Source organism: Cololabis saira, chromosome 20, assembly GCF_033807715.1.
Source record: "Cololabis saira isolate AMF1-May2022 chromosome 20, fColSai1.1, whole genome shotgun sequence".
Classification (NCBI taxonomy): Eukaryota; Metazoa; Chordata; class Actinopteri; order Beloniformes; family Belonidae; genus Cololabis; species Cololabis saira.
In genome coordinates, this window is record NC_084606.1 from 3,951,126 (window position 1) to 3,969,295 (window position 18,170).

An 18,170-nucleotide genomic window follows, 5' to 3' on the forward strand; every position below is an offset into this window, starting at 1 on the left:
TTCAGCAGGTTCTGTATGGATTTGCATTGTGCATCGTGTTCTGCATTCTGATTGGCTAAACAGTCTCCCCGCTTCTTCACTTCCTGTATCAATAACGTTGGTTGCTTAGCAACAAGCTGAGAACGAACAATGAGCTTCAGCAGCAGCTGAAGGACAGGAGCCTTTGATTAATTGTTCATTACAGTCTCAGATATAACCAATGGTGGCATGTTGGTTTATAAGAATCTTTTTGCCCAGAAGAAAAAAGAGCGACAACAACGACCCATAACTATTTTCTTCTCTGGAAAAAACACTCCTGCACCGCGGCTTTAGGAGAAAAAGACGCTACAGAGTCGGGATGCAGCGGCTCAGAAGAGCAGTGGAATACGTGTGAGGCGATGCTGATCTCTGCAATTTGAACCTTCTATAATAATTGTAAAAATAATTTCACTTACCACAGGTTCTTTTTAGAACATAACCGCTGCAAAAAACCAGGGATTACTGTAATGACAATGGCCGGGTTTCCCAGATCCAACCTCTCTTAAGGATTTAAGAGAGGTTCAAAGAAGGTTTGAACTAAGAGAGAACCCTAAGATATGGGTGTTTCCCAGATGACTTCTTAACACCGTCCTTTAGTTTCGCTCTTTCAGAAGCTCTTTGGAGCAGCTGTCCGGTTCTGAAACCAAATCAATCGATGCCAGGCAAATCGATCACCGATCACTATCAGCGCATTTTCACACGCAGCACTGCTACCTAACGCACTAATTCCCTGCTGCCTGTGCGTTATAATAAAAAATTAAGATGATAAATATAATTCAATGACCCTTTTTCATCCAAACGGTGCGTTACTCCGTTATTTCTGGCTACAGTGAGGCTTTTTTTCCCCACACGCAGAGACCGGGAGGAAACGTGGTGGGCGTGTGTGTGCGTTCAAAAACATGAGCCAAGAGAAGGCGAGTTTCGCAAATCGCAACGTGGAATTATAGCAATCCCTGGTTTTTCGCAGGGGTTATGTTCCAAAAAGAACCCGTGATAAGTGAAATTCTTTTTACAATTATAGAGGGCTTCTAATTGCGGAGATCAGCCCCGCCACGCACGTATTCCTGCTCTTCTGATGCTGCTGCATCCTGACTCGCGCTGTAGCGTCTTTTTCTCCTAAACCCCGCGGTGCAGGTGGGTTTTTTCAAGAGAAGAAAATAGTTATGGGTCGTTGTCTTCGCTCTTTTTTCTTCTGGGCAAAAAGATTCTTTAATATAAACCGACACCATTGATTATATTTGAGACTGTAATGAACGATTCATCAAAGGCCGTTCTTCAGCTGCTGCTTCCCTGTCATCACACATGTAGGTGCTCGGGCTCGGGCTCGGGCAGGAGGATCGGTGTCACGGCTGCCTGACAGCGCGGTCCGACAGCACGTCCAGGGGATTGAAGTGCTGACGCACGAATGCGTTCATAAAAACAGTTCTGCTTCGTTCATAAAAACAGTTCTGCTTCGCGCACGGCGACGCGGTTGATTTGCAGAGAGAACATGCTGTATAGCAGCCAAATTATCAAATAAATGATATTCATGATGATCGTTTTATTTGTGCGTAATGCATAAAGCATATACAGGAACACACTTGTTATTCCTTATTTTTCTTTTTTTTCCCCCTTTGCTGTCACCAATAAATGCTAAACAATATAAATCTAAAGTATAAAATAGATAAAAATTTGTGCGGGGTGCATTGTTTTAATATCTCATTGCTTGGTGTGATATTGATTTGCCTGACGTGGCTGGATCTGTGAGTCTTTGTTCACTAAGATGGTTGTAAAGACTGGGTCAGCAGCATCTTTCATTTCCTTCTTAATGAAAGAGATACTTAAGCTAAGAGCAACTCTGGGAAACGCGATTTTCTTTCACAGGCTCCTTAAGAAGGTTTGAAAGAAGTCTTTCGCTGTTAAGAACTACTTAACTGATCTGGGAAACCGGGCCAATATCTCCACGTTGTGAAACTCACCTTGCTCCCCTGGCTCGCCATCACCGTCATGTTTTTGAACGCACACACACATCCACACTACGTTTCCTCCGGTCTCCGTGTGTGGGGAAAAAAAGCTTCACTGTAGCCAGAAATAATGGAGTAACGCACCTTTGGTAACGGTAATTGCGTTACTGAATCTAAAAAGTAATGCGTTAGAGTATTAGTTACCGCAAAACTAACGGCGTTGCTGTAACGCGTTACTAAATAACGCATTAGTCCCAACACTGGTGACACGCAGGGGCGGATCTAGGATGTCAGGAGATCCGGGGGGGAAAATGTGAACAAAAAGCACTGGACAACAAATTCAGACCTTTTTACTATAAGAACGTTACAATAGTCAGCAGCTACTTGAACTGGTTTCTTTTGTCAGAAAAAGTTAAAAAAAAAGTAAAAGAAAAAAAGTTTTTCTGGTCTGGCGCCCTTTCCCCATTCGTTTGGACGTACAGCTCGGTTTGCAAAAGCTCTCTACCACTACCAAAAGCTTTCTTCCACTTTTAAACACACCTGCTATGCCCAAATTGTGGGAGATTTCTCTCCGCTTTTGTCCCACGCAGCGACGCACGCCGTACGCCGTACCCCACGCCGTACCCTACGCCGTAGGCTCTGCGTCGATTTAACGCGGAACCATAAATCAGCTCCCGAGCCGGCAGGCGGCTGTACTCATCTGGAAAGCCGACGGAGTGGGAGAAACAGCTGTAGACTGCAGTTCGTCTGGAAATAGAAAAGAAAATATTAGGCCCAGTCCCAATCCCCCCCATGTCCTACTTTTCATCCCTACCCCTAAATTTACGCGTTCCCGTGAGGGTAGTGGTGTCCCAATTCCTCTTTTCACCTAGTGGTAGTGGCTTAAACAAGGGTTAGGGGGCATCAATCTGGCCCTTCACAGTGAGGGATTTCAGATGCTGACTAGTCGACCGAGGGTTGGAAACATTTTCCAGAATGCTTTTCGTCGTCATTTGCGGACTGAATCAAACAAAAAAAACATGACGAACATTTCTTATTTTTTAGTGAATAAAATAGATATTTTGAGTTAGTTTCTGGATAAAAATGCGTTTTGATTACATTTCTAACTAGAAATATATATTTTACTTTCATAATATTCACTCAGTGAATGTACATAATCACTCACTTGGTCGTTGTTGCAAAGTCTTTTTCAAACCTCGCCAGAATAAAGGCTGATTTATGGTTCCACGTTACACCAACGCAGAGCCTACGGCGTAGGTTACGCGGCGACGCGCGCCGTACGCCGTACCCTACGCCGTAGGCTCTGCGTCGATTTAACGCAGAACCATAAATCAGCTCCCGAGCCGGCAGGCGGCTGTACTCATCTCGAAATTTTCGGAGCACATTTCTTAACAGGCGTAGCTACAACTGTTAGATTTAATCTATTAAACCGACATTTATTTTCCTAAATGATTTATTTCAGCCAGTGGTAATTCTCCACAGAGCTGCAGGTTTCTCCCCCGGGACGACGGCGCAGATTGACCCGGCCGTGAGCTGCTGCTGTTACCATGGTAACAGCTGCAGCTGCTGCTGCTGCTCCGAGCCGGCGGCTCTTCTCATCCCCGAAAACATCGGATCAAATTTCTTAACAGCGTTATTTGGATAAACTGAGCCCAGGTTGGGGATCTTAACGGTTACTTTTACGCCTGAAAAAATATTAAAACTTAATAAAGCGGCATATTAACAGCGCTACAGCTGAAATTAAAACAGTTTTTATCTCTGGGCTTCCTGATATGTTGTGACGTATGTGCAAACGTAACTACGCAGTCGCTTACGTACCCGAACGTAAACCACGCAGTGACGTAGCAGCAAAATTTAGGGGTGGTGCTGAAAGTAGGGGTAGTGGGAGTATTGGGACAGGGCCCTGGGAAGATTAAAAGTGCCCTAAAATCTGTGGCCTCATTTTTAGGGCTAGTTAGGGTCGCCACCCGTCCCGTAAAATACGGAATTGTCCTTTATTTGAGAAAAAAATGTTGCGTCCCGTATTGAACTAATACGGGACACGATTTGTACCGTATTTTCATTAACTTTTACACCATATTCTAGTTGAATTATTGAAATAAATTAACTTTTACACCAAATTCTAGTTGAATTATTGAAATAAATTAACTTTTACACCATATTCTAGTTGAATTATTGAAATAAATGAACCTTTACACCATATTCTAGTTGAATTATTGAAATAAATTAACTTTTACACCATATTCTAGTTGAATTATTGAAATAAGTTAACTTTTACACCATATTCTAGTTGAATTATTGAAATAAATTAACTTTTACACCATATTCTAGTTGAATTATTGAAATAAATTAACTTTTACACCACATTCTAGTTGAATTATTGAAGTAAGTTAACTTTTACACCACATTCTAGTTGAATTATTGAAATAAATTAACTTTTACACCATATTCTAGTTGAATTATTGAAATAAATTAACTTTTACACCATATTCTAGTTGAATTATTGAAATAAGTTAACTTTTACACCATATTCTAGTTGAATTATTGAAATAAATTCACTTTTACACCATATTCTTCACCTGTAGCTATATTCTACATCTGGGCTGATGTGGACATACAGTAGCATAGGAGGCTATTTCAGCTGCTATATGGTTGTCTGTCTGTACAGTCATGCAAGTTCAATGCTATTAAAGCACTTTAAACTTTAAATCCAAGCATTTTGTTTTTCATATAAAATAAACACATTTTTATTCAGTTTAGAAGTTTTGGGGCTTTTTTTTTGGCTCTTGCGCTGCTGAAATCTATTTTTTAATCTCCCCGCAGCCACACTGACCGTCACTCCTGACCGATCTCAGTTCTTCCGGTACGAAAACATCTCTCTTCGCTGCGGGGACTCCAGCTGGACGTTGAAGAGGAACACTTCCTACCGCACGGCTCAGGAATCCCAGCAAGGGTGGGCGCTCCCCAGAGGGGATGCCTGGCTGATTGAGACTGCTTACCCATCAGACTCTGGGGTGTACTGGTGTGAGTCCCAGCAGGGGGAATGCAGCAACGCCGTCAACATCACAGTGACCGGTAACACCACGAGTATACAGCTTTACTGTCTTTGCTCGGTTTGATAGATCATTTATAACCCAACCGGACAAGGACCCAAACTGAGGACCGAGTATTAGGCCAAAAAATTGGAAATTACAGGAATAAAGTCATAATATTATGAGAATAAAGTCATAAAATTATGAGAATGGAAACATTCTGTTAGAGTTCTCATGAATTACCACTTTATTCACGTAATATTACGACTTTATTCTCGTAATATTACAAATTTATTCTCATGATATTACGACTTTATTCTCGCAACATTACGACTTTATTCTCGTAATATTATGACTTTATTCTCATAATATTACGACTTTATTCTCATAAATTACCACTTTATTCTCTTAAATTACCACTTTATTCTCATAATATTACGACTTTATTCTCATAATATTATGACTTCATTCTCGCAACATTTTGACTTTATTCTCGTAATATTACGACTTTATTCTCATAATATTACGACTTTATTCTCATAACATTATGACTTTATTCTCATAATATTACGACTTTATTCTCTTAAATTACGACTTTATTCTCATAATATTACGACTTTATTCTCATAATATTACGACTTCATTCTCGTAACATTTTGACTTTATTCTCGTAATATTACGACTTTATTCTCATAATATTACGACTTTATTCTCTTAATATTACGACTTTATTCTCGCAACATTATGAATTAATTCTCATGATATTACGACTTTATTCTCTTAATATTTCAACTTTATTCTGATAATATTATGAATTTAATCTCGTAATTTTACGACTTTATTCTCGTAACATTACGACTTTATTCTCGTAATATTACGACTTTATTCTCATAATATTACGACTTTATTCTCGTAATATTACGACTTTATTCTCGTAATATTACGACTTTATTCTCGTAATATTACGACTTTATTCTCATAATATTACAACTTTATTCTCGTAATATTATGAATTTATTCTCATGATATTACGACTTTATTCTGATAATATTATGAATTTATTCTCGTAACATTACGACTTTATTCTCATAATATTACGACTTTATTCTCGTAATATTACGACTTTATTCTCGTAATATTACGACTTTATTCTCATAATTTTACGACTTTATTCTCGTAATATTACGACTTTATTCTCGTAATATTACGACTTTATTCTCGTAATATTACGACTTTATTCTCGTAATATTACGACTTTATTCTCGTAATATTACGACTTTATTCTCATAATATTACGACTTTATTCTCGTAATATTACGACTTTATTCTCATAATATTACGACTTTATTCTCGTAATATTACGACTTTATTCTCGTAATATTACGACTTTATTCTCGTAATATTACGACTTTATTCTCATAATATTACGACTTTATTCTTGCAACATTATGAATTTATTCTCTTAATATTTCGACTTTATTCTGATAATATTATGACTTCATTCTCGCAACATTTTGAGTTTATTCTCGTAATATTACGACTTTATTCTCGTAATTTTACGACTTTATTCTCGTAATATTATGACTTTATTCTCGTAATATTATGACTTTATTCTCGTAATATTACGACTTTATTCTCGTAATTTTACGACTTTATTCTCGTAATATTATGACTTTATTCTCGTAATATTATGACTTTATTCTCGTAATTTCCAATTTTTTTTGTCTTACTGTGGCCCTAATACTCCATCGTACGGAAACAGTGAAGCAGGTTTTGCTTTCCATTTCAGCTAAAGTTGTGATCCTGGAGATCCCTCCACATCCCGTGAACGAGGGAGACGATGTGACTCTTCATTGCTCTTACAAGGAAGAAGAAGAGGAAAAATCAACTTCGAAGTTCTCCACGAACTTCTACAGAGACAATGTTTTCATCGGGAAAGAAGATACAGGGAAGATGAGCCTTAAATCCCTGTCCAGGGCTAAGGAAGGTTTTTACCGGTGTCAGCATCCTTCTCATGGGAAGTCTGAAGAAAGCTGGCTGCCAGTGAAAAGTGCTTCTGTTTCTCACAGTATGTATTAAATCCAGGCTCTTTCATTAATTTCTGTGTTTGTAAGGATTTATAATGCATTAGGAGACTTAGGGCCAATCCCAATACACCCCCTACTTTCTACCACTAGCCCTAAAAAAGAAGCCACGGATTCTTCTCATGAATTACCACTTTATTCTCATAAATTACCACTTTATTCACGTAATATTACGAATTTATTCTCATAGTATTATGACTTTATTCTCATAATATTACGACTTTATTTTGATAATATTACGAATTTATTCTCGTAATATTACGACTTTATTCTCGTAATATTATGACTTTATTCTGGTAATATTATGACTTTATTCTGGTAATATTATGACTTTATTCTCATAATATTATGACTTTATTCTGGTAATATTATGACTTTATTCTCATAATATTACGACTTTATTTTGATAATATTACGAATTTATTCTCATAATATTACGACTTTATTTTGATAATATTACGAATTTATTCTCGTAATATTACGACTTTAATCTCGTAATATTATGACTTTATTCTCGTAATATTATGACTTTATTCTCATAATATTACGATTTTATTTTGATAATATTACGAATTTATTCTCATAATATTACGACTTTATTCTCGCAACATTATGACTTTATTCTCGTAATATTACGACTTTATTCTCGTAATATTATGACTTTATTCTCGTAATATTATTACTTTATTCTCGATTAGATTTTAGGGCCCTTGTAATCTTCCCAGGGCCCTGTCCCAATACTCCCACTACTCCTACTTTCAGCACCACCCCCTAAAATGTGCGTGCTACGTCACTGCGTGGTTTACGTTCGGGTACGTAAGCGACTGTGTAGTTACGTTTGCGCAAACGTCACACCATATCAGGAAGCCCAGAGATAAAAGCTGTTTTAATTTCAGCTGTAGTGCTGTTAATATGCCACTTTATTAAGTTTTAATACTTTTTCAGGCGTAAAAGTAACTGTTAAGATCCCCAACCTGGGCTCAGTTTATCCAAATAACGCCTGTTAAGAAATTTGACCCGATGTTTTCGGCAATGATAAGAGCCGCCGGCTCGGAGCAGCAGCCGGAGTACAGACGTGATCGCCAGGTCAACCTGCGCCGTCGTCCTGCAGCTCTGTGGAGAATTACAGCTGGCTGAAATAAATCATTTAGGAAGATAAATGTTGGTTTAATAGATGAAATCTAACAGTTGTAGCTACGCCTGTTAAGAAATTTGCTCCGAAAATTTCGGAATGAGAACTCGGGAGCTGATTTATGGTTCCGCGTTAAATCGACGCAGAGCCTACGGCGTAGGGTACACGTCGCTGCGTACCCAACGCCATATGCTCTGCGTTGGTGTAACGCGGAACCATAAATCTGTCAGGGTTTGACACTTCCCCCCAGTTTGAGTTTCAGTTCTGTCCCTCCTGTTTCCCATTTGCCCTGATTGTCTGCACCTGTGTCTCGTTGTGTCTCGTTATCCCCTGTGTATATCTGGTCTTGTCATTCCTTTGTTCCCTGTCGGTCCGTTCTGTTGTGATTCGGTTTTGTTGAGGACCCAAACGCAGGAGAGCAGGAGCCAGGAGTTCACAACAAAAAAAGGGTTTATTTACAAAAAGGCAAAAACAAAGTGCTGCTTGGCAGGATTAACAAAAACCAGGATCATGAAGGACAAAAACTACGAGGAGACATGGAGGAAGAAACAGTACGGACCGACAGGGAACAAAGGAATGACAAGACCAGATATACACAGGGGATAACGAGACACAACGAGACACAGGTGCAGACACAATCAGGGCAGATGGGAAACAGGAGGGACAGAACTGAAACTCAAACTGGGGGGAAGTGTCAAACCCTGACAAAATCAGCCTTTATTCTGGTGAGGTTTAAAAAAGACTTCCCAACAACGGGCAAGCGAGTGATTATGTACATTCACTGAGTGAATATTATGAAAGTAAAATATATATTTCTCGCTAGAAATGTAATCAAGATGCATTTTTATGCAGAAAATAACTCAAAAATATTGATTTTATTCACTAAAAAATAAGAAATGTCCGCCATGTTTTTTTTTTTTTTTATTCAGTCTGCAAATGACGACGAAAAGCATTCTGGGAAATTTTCTCTGTCCCTCGGTCAGCTAGTGAGCATCGGAAAACCCTTCGCTCTGAAGGGCCAGATTGATGCCCCCTAACCCTTGTTTGAGCCACTACCACTAGATGCAAAGAGGAATTGAGACACCACTACCCTCACGAGAACATGCAAATGTAGGGTTAGGGCTGAAAAGTAGGACTAGGGGGGGATTGGGACTGGGCCTAATATGTTCTTTTCTATTTCCAGACGAACTGCAGTCTACAGCTGTTTCTCCCACTCCATCGACTACCTTTAACCGTTGGAGCCGGCTGATTAGCGGCGTTCTGCTCTTCGCCCTCTACACTGTCGTCCTCATCTTGGCTGTGTACACGTACCGAAAGTTGGTTCGAGGTAAACAAAAACAAAAACAAGACAGCACACATTTTCTCAGTAAAGGTTGCAGTTCCTGGACCGGCCACTGGAGGGCCAGATCGGTTTCCGACTAACCACTGGACAGAGCTGGTAGAGGAGCCAGAACTTGTACTCAAGTAAAAGTACTGTTACTTCAGAATAATATGACTCAAGTAGAAGTAAAAAGTAGTCATCCAAATAATTACTTGAGTAAAAGTAAAAAAGTACTTGGTGAAAAAAAACTACTCAAGTACTGAGTAACTGTTGAGTAACGTCTGATTTATTTTTTTAACACAACCATTCAAACAGACAAAGGTACAAAATAATCATCTTCAGGCAAATTAAATCAATAAAATAAAGTAAAATTAATTTAAAAAATGGCTTAAATTAAAATAATCTTAAAGTAAATGCAAGTACCAGGGGCGTTTCTTGGGACTGAGAACATTGGGGGCTGAGCCCAGACCCTTATAGGGAAGCCTATGGGATCTACCTGGGGAAAAAAGCTCAATGGTTTCTTGAGCCTTATTGCGTCTTGTCTACAGCCAAACACTGCCAAAATGTACCAGAATTAAACATATTATATTGATAGAAACAGGATGATTCACTTATAGATAACACAGGAATTAAAGCAAAAGAGGTTGCCACCTTTCAGAAATAGAAATAAAGGACGCCCCGATTTCAGCAGCGCAGGAGCCAAAAAAAAGCCCCAAAACTGCATAAAAATGTGTTTATTTTATATGAAAAAACGTGTTCTTTAATAGCATTGAACTTGCATGACTGTACAGACAGCCAACCATATAGCAGCTGAAATAGCCTCCTATGCTCTGTATGTCCACATCAGCCAAGGTGTAGAATATTGCTTCAGGTGAAGAATATGGGGTAAAAGTTAACTTATTTTAATAATTCAACTAGAATATGGTGTAAAAGTTAATTTATTTCAATAATTCAACTAGAATATGGAGTAAAAGTTAATTTATTTCCATAATTCAACTAGAATTTGGTGTAAAAGTTAACTTATTTCAATAATTCAACTAGAATATGGTGTAAAAGTTAACTTATTTCAATAATTCAACTAGAATATGGTGTAAAAGTTAACTTATTTCAATAATTCAACTAGAATATGATGTAAAAGTTAAATTATGTCAATAATCCAACTAGAATTTGGTGTAAAAGTAAACTTATTTCAATAATTCAACTATAATATGGTGTAAAAGGTAACTTATTTCAATAATTCAACTAGAATTTGGTGTAAAAGTTAACTTATTTCAATAATTCAACTAGAATATGGTGTAAAAGTTAATTTATTTCAATAATTCAACTAGAATATGGTGTAAAGGTTAATTTATTTCAATAATTCAACTAGAATATGGTGTAAAAGTTAAATTATGTCAATAATCCAACTAGAATTTGGTGTAAAAGTAAACTTATTTCAATAATTCAACTATAATATGGTGTAAAAGTTAACTTATTTCAATAATTCAACTAGAATTTGGTGTAAAAGTTAATTTATTTCCATAATTCAACTAGAATTTGGTGTAAAAGTTAACTTATTTCAATAATTCAACTAGAATATGATGTAAAAGTTAAATTATGTCAATAATCCAACTAGAATTTGGTGTAAAAGTAAACTTATTTCAATAATTCAACTAGAATTTGGTGTAACGTAACGTACGGTGCGCGTCGCCGCGTACCCTACGCCGTCGATTTAACGCGGAACCATAAATCAGGCTTAACGCGGGCGAATTTGTCAGTTTTCTTTTCGTCTTTTCAACTGAACACGCAAACACAAAGGATGCAATGCTTGCTTATGCACCATCGTAGAACCGGGCCTGGCATAATATATGTCCGTATTGGTTCAATACGGAACTTTTAATTCCCAATTTCCAACCCCTACCTGGAGGTGAAGCCCGAGTCCTCCCCGCTGTCTGTCACATAGAAAGATCTGGCACAGACGCAACAGGTCCTGTTGTCCCGCCACTAAGATTTTGCTGGCCTTAATGTTTCCTGTGTTTTATTTTGTTATTATTGATCAATTTAGTGTTGATGTGTGTGTGTGACAGACGTGTGTATGGGGGGTTAATGAAAATACGGGACAAATCGCGTCCCGTATTAGTTCAATACGGACGCAATCCATCTCTCTGATTGGTCTTGGTGTCTCGACGTCATCCCCTGTTGCATTCACTGATAATGGAAAACTACAACTTCTTTAGTGACTCGTAATGTACAGTTATGATTTTTTTCTTCTGAAGTTGAATTATCCGGGGCTAAAGAAATAACGTCCGGGGCTAAAGCCCCGGATGCCCAGGCCAGGCGATGCCACTGGCAAGTACTTTAATAAATTATAAAATAAATAAAATAATAACAAAATAAAAATAAAAATTAAGCACAAGTAGTACAAAATTTCAAGCCTTTGTACTACTCTTTTTTTACCAGGCAGAACTAGAACAAACATGAACTCATAGAAACTCTGTGTGTGTTTGAGTCTGTGTAAATGTGACAAAACATGCAAAAACAAACATTTTTCCCAAAGAATCACTCAGTGATGTCATGAGATTGACACGTACGTGGATAAAAGGGATAAAAGAAAAGTAACAGCTCAACGTAGACTAATGTAGCGGAGTAAGAGGAACAGTTTCTTCTTCACAAATCTACTCAAGTAAAGGTAAAAAGTATAGCGATTCAAAACTACTCCTAAAAGTACAACATTTCCCAAAACTTACTCAAGTAAATGTAACGGAGTAAATGTAACTCATTACTAACCACCTGTTATTGCACAGATGTTTCTGGGAACCATGTTAGCTAAGCAAGTCCCTATCCAATCACATGATTTCTGAATGATCAGAATCGGATGGATATTTTCATTTTTAATTCAACATATTGTACTACTACACAACATTTATTAACTGTTTATCAATACGTTTTATTGTCAAAAATGACTGCTTATGTCAGGTGGGGCTTGGGCGTCAGTGTTGCCAACTTAGCTACATTTAGCAAGTTTCAGGCCGTTCTAGAGATTTTTTTACTAGTGACGGATCCATCTACATTTTTAAGGGGTCATGGGAGATTCTAACTTGAAGGCTTGTATCGTTTTCAGTCTTCTCAGTGAGCAGCCTGTGAATGAATTGGAAGACAGGTTTTATTTGCAACAGATAAATAAAAATGTTGAAATATGTCCTCTCCTGCTGACATCCTAATTAATTAATTGTCGCTATCTTGCGCTGTCAGTCTCACTCATGTATCACTCTCTCTCATCACTACGCTGACTGCAGCTCAACATCTCCCCCTAGAGTCTAATCAGTAACTACAACAACTTATATATTATTTATATAATAATATAATATATAATAATATTATTAATAATATTAAAATAATATTAAAAAATAGCACGTTATGATGAAGTGCAAGTTCGAGAAAGAGCTGAAGGAAGCAAAGCCCCCCCTTACATTGTCATATAGTATATAATACAATTATATATACATATGTATATATATATACATATGTATATATATATATATATATATATATATATATATATATATATATACATATGTATATATATATATATATATATATATATATATATATATATATATATATATACTGTACTATACTAGTACTATATATATACACACACAAATACAGACACACATTCATACAAAATTCCATAAGAATATTCATAATCCATAAATCAATGCAATCTAAAAGATTCAGAGCATTTAACTTATGAATGAATATAAATAAAGCCTGCATTACAAACATGCTAACTAAATAAAATCCTGTCTAAAAAAAATCATAAAATTAGCTGTCCAGTTATTTGTAGCTGCCAAGAGTGTTTGTTTATACTTATTTTTAAATAGTTTTGAGTTAATGCACATGTTCACGTCCTCATCTAGTTTGTTCCACATTTTTACACCACAGACAGATAAAAGCACATAGTTTTCAGAGTTGAATGGATGGTAAGCTGTTTAAAGTTATGATTCCCTCTTAAATAGTATGTTCCCTCTCTAACCACGAACATTATTTGGATGTTGTTTGGTAACAATTTATTCCAGACTTTAAACATAATCGGACCCGTTTTAATTTTAACTAAGTCCCAGAATTTTAAAATACCCGATTTTAAAAACAAAGGATTTGCATGAGCAGTGTGCTTTTATATGTATCCCCCCAAACCTCAGCAGAATAGGATCAATAGGTGTATAGTACAATATTTGAAGTGATTTCTGATCTAAAACATGTTTCGCTTTGCTCAGTATTCCAATACTTCTGGATAATTTAGAGCACAAATATTTTACATGATGTTTCCAGCACACCTTATGATCAATTAAAACACCAAGAAACTAAATTTCATAAACTCATAAACCATTTATTGTGATTCTGCAGTTTCCCCAAAATAAATCTGTGAGCTTCCAACTGAACAGGCTCTAAACTCTGGAATTATTATTATTATTATTATTATTATTATTATTATTATTATTATTATTATTATTATTTATTTTTTTAGTATTTTGGCATCTGTGTTCAGTTACTTCTGTGTTGAAGATCGTTTGTTGGTATATTGCTTGATGTTTGGAGGTGATCACGTGGTGTGGATGTGGTTTCCGGGTGAGGTGCAGCATCAGCGCCTGTTGCTAGGCAACAGCAGCAACAGTGCGGGAGGAGGAGGAGACGTTAGATAAACTCTGGCGCCCTCTGGTGGCTAAAACTGCGTTTATACATTTAACATATTTAAAAGAAACTGGTTTTCAGTTTTAAGTGTCTGGGAGACGGACAGGGGCGTCTCCAAAACTGTTTCCTAGGGGGGCCAGAGGGGGCCACTTTAATTCTTGGGGTGGACACCGAAACTAAAAGCCATCATTGCAGGACTTTATTATACTGTTGTATACGGAAGAGTATTAGGACCAGGCAGGAGAAAGAATATATATATTTTAGAGGAGGAAGATTTTCTTTTTCATTATGCACTTCGAGAAAAAAGTCGAAATGTTGAGAAAAAAGTCAAAATGTCGAGAAAAAAGTCAAAATTTTGTGAATAAAGTTGAAATGCTGAGAAAAAAAAGGCGAAATTTTGACTTTTTTCTCGGAAGTGCACAATAAAAAAAAAATCTTCCCCTATCAAATATTTTTTCTCCTGCCTGCCCCTAATACTCTTCCATAGTTGTAGTAAACGGGCTCATAAATACTTTTTATATGCTTGTCTGCGTATATATTAATGGCTAATACCATGTTGGTAAAAACCTAAGGCATATATATATATGCATTTTTAATAATATATCATATATATTATAATATATCATATATGTATTTTATTATATATATATATATATATATATATATATATATATATATATATATATATATTATATAAATGTGTGTATATATATATATATATATATATATATATATATATATTTTTTTTTTTTTTTTTTTTTTTAAGAAAATCTTTTTTTTTAAATATATTTTTTTTATTATTAGGCTCAGAAATACTTAAAGAAACGCCTACTGATATGCCTTTTGTTTTGCCCAAATGAATTGGGATGAAACTCATAACTGACGATAGAATCTACGTGACCGGCAAGTGTTTTCTTTTTGTTGTTTTTATTGGGGCCAGTGGGATGGCAGCAGATTTGTAGGGGGGGGGGGGGGGGGGCACTGGCGCCACTGGATACGGAAGAGATAATTAACTCTTTAATTCAGAAAAACAGAGCAGATTTTTTTTTCTCAAGTGAATGCAATACGCTTCCGTACTGGGATGTCTTCTGAGTGTTTTTTTTCTTTGCTGCAGCCAGAGCTGATGCCAGAAGCTGCTGATCATCGGACCACGATAAAGAAGAGGAAAAAACACGTCCCCTGGTATTAATTAGCCTGTTTGCATTCTGACCATTGGTAATAAGTAAAAAAAAAGGGAAAAAAAGTATTTTTGTGCATCTAACAGCTGTAATACTTTACAATAATTTACCAGACCACATGGGGTCAAAGAGTAGATTTAAACGAAGCAGGGATCCTAACAGGGTTAACAATATTATTACAATATGCACTTTCACCTTTAAATAATTACAATATTATGCTACTGTGACATTTGTCAAAAGTAGAAATAATAAATATAATGCTCTCTGTTTCTCTGTCTTAGTTACTTACTTACTTACTTAAAATACTTAAACTTTTGCAGTAAGTAAAGGTTGTGATAGATTACTTCCCATGTGTAATAATCTATCCTGTACGACCAACCGGATACTTTCACTCCACTCTGCAGCTCCACTACGCTTTGTTTCCGTTCCTAGGCAACGGTAATGCCATATTTACGTACTGGAGTTTCAGAATAAAAGCAGAGCATTGAACATCATGGAATATTACAGTAAACAGTGATCACTGTTTTTATTCTTTATTATTAAAGTCAGGGTATCTATAGAGATATAGTCAAAATATATCAATGCGTTGTAAAAGCCAACTTAGTAAACCACAACTGGTTACTGTGTTACTGCAAATAATCACATCAACTACCCATGATCCCTCACTCCCTGCTCTCTCTGAGACATAAAATACCATTAGAAAACGGAAAGGTGAAATCCTGCAATCTGATTGGTTGTTAACTGTGGTATAATGATCTGATTGGTTGTTAACTTTGGTATAATGAGCATATTATTTTTCATTTCAATGTATACAGTATACTGTATTTTGTAATTATATGTTTTTACTTTTTTTTACCCTCCCCTGCATGTGTGTGTTGAGTTACTGCTGCTGCACAAAGTGCATTTCTCCATTGAGGAAGAAATAAAGGACAATCTCATTTTATCTTATCTTATAAACCACGACTTCTATTCTAAAGTCTTATCACAGCAGATCATTCCACGTCAGGGAAGCAACAATGTATCCATGGCAACAACCAACTGTTACAGATTTGTTGACGGTTACAGCAGGTAGCAAAAAGTAGCTATTTATTTATTTTCGTTAATAATTAATTAGGCATGTTGACGGTAAACTTTGATCTCCGGGGAGGAGCTAACGATGGATGAATGGATTAAGGAGTTCCTGTCTCCCAAAAAAAAGACGAGCAAAAGACGACATGCGGAGCTGCATCTGGAGAGATGGACTATTGTTTTCCACATAAAATAGATTGTGAGTTCCTCTTTCATACTTAGATTATTGGTAACCGTTTTTTTAAAAGCAATACATCACTTTGCGTATGGCCGGAGACGCCGCTCAGCTTAATGGGCACATACCACGGCCTGGCGGGATGTATTGTTTAAATATTAATATTTAATTTATATTAATATTTAATATATATATATATATATATATATATATATATATATATATATATATATATATATATATATATATATATATATATTAATATTTAAGCAATACATCCCGCCATTTCCCTGCCATTTTGAGTGTGGACTTTTTCCGTCCAAGGTATTTCCGTATTTCCGCAACATATTGCAGTCACGGCATATTTTGATATTATTCATATTAATATAAATTATAAAATTATTAATTAATTTCTGGAGGTTGAGTCTGATATATAATTACGGTAATGATTAATTAAAAAAATATTATTATTATTATTATTATTATTATTATTATTATTATTAGTAGTAGTAGTAGTAGTATAATTATTATGCTCGGGCAACCGCAAGTATCCATTCAACACAGATGACATTGGAGCTCTAGAATTCAGACTAAATTATTAGCCATAAAAATTCATTAAAAAAAAAACAAAAGTCACGTTGAACCATGGTTGAGCACTAAAATTTTATCATAGTTTAGAAATTCCACATTCATAATACATATTCATAAGGAGGGAGTGGTGTGATGGACGTTCAGGATCCGACTCGTCACTCTATGACGTAGAGGGAATTCCCTATGTGTCAAACGGTTGAAGAAATGGGAGGATGCTTAAAATAATGAATTTAAATATCGCCCGTCTCCACTCCCGGGTTCAAAAGCCATTAAAAATTATATTTTGTGTATTTTTGACGACGCTCTGGTTAAGGTCTGGTTAGGTTAAGGCACCACTTGGTTAGAAGTACGACGAAACGGTTGCGGTTGTGATAAATTCACATCAGTTACGCCACCTCCGTTGTCATGGCAATGGCAAACAAAAAGTTAGAAAACACGGTTAAATACTCACCGTCAAAATACTGTTAAAACATCATCAAAACACCATTAAAACATCAATAAAACACTGTTAAAACAGCGTTAAAAATATGCTACGAAGCCACTATAATGAATAATAATGTATAAATAATAATAATGTAATAATAAATAATCAACCAAGTGGTGATGAAAAATACCACTAAATAAGAAACAAAAATTTTAGAATTTTAGAAACAAAAATAATAATATTAAACAACGTCCATTGAACTTCAAAATCCGTGTATATATCACGACAACGGATCCCATTGACTTCGCATAGGTACAATATCCGTGGTGCTCAAACGGAATTTTACCAGAATGTTTCTGTGTTGGTGCCACGGAAAATATTGGTAACAAGTCGTGGACATTTCACAGATTTTTGTGAGATCAGGTTGCCTATAATAGACTTGTCATCTAAAAGCAGGATAAACACATTTGTGTGTGTGTTTTTATCTAACAGAGCAACATTTAAAGATTAGGATCAGTTGTTTATAGTTAGGA

General features: G+C 36.1%; 1 protein-coding gene across 1 annotated transcript in view; it reads left to right on the top strand.

The window, feature by feature from the left end:
- The window catches only part of LOC133420923 (Fc receptor-like protein 5), a 49,640-nt gene extending 33,335 nt beyond the window's left edge, over positions 1–16,305 (top strand). Inside the window, exons 5-8 of the mRNA XM_061710804.1 lie at positions 4,785–5,036; positions 6,783–7,061; positions 9,393–9,536; positions 15,316–16,305. Coding sequence (XP_061566788.1) covers positions 4,785–5,036; positions 6,783–7,061; positions 9,393–9,536; positions 15,316–15,341 — 701 coding nt within the window. The 3' untranslated portion in view covers positions 15,342–16,305. The remainder of the gene's footprint in view (positions 1–4,784; positions 5,037–6,782; positions 7,062–9,392; positions 9,537–15,315) is intronic.
- Positions 16,306–18,170: the final 1,865 nt, after the last annotated feature.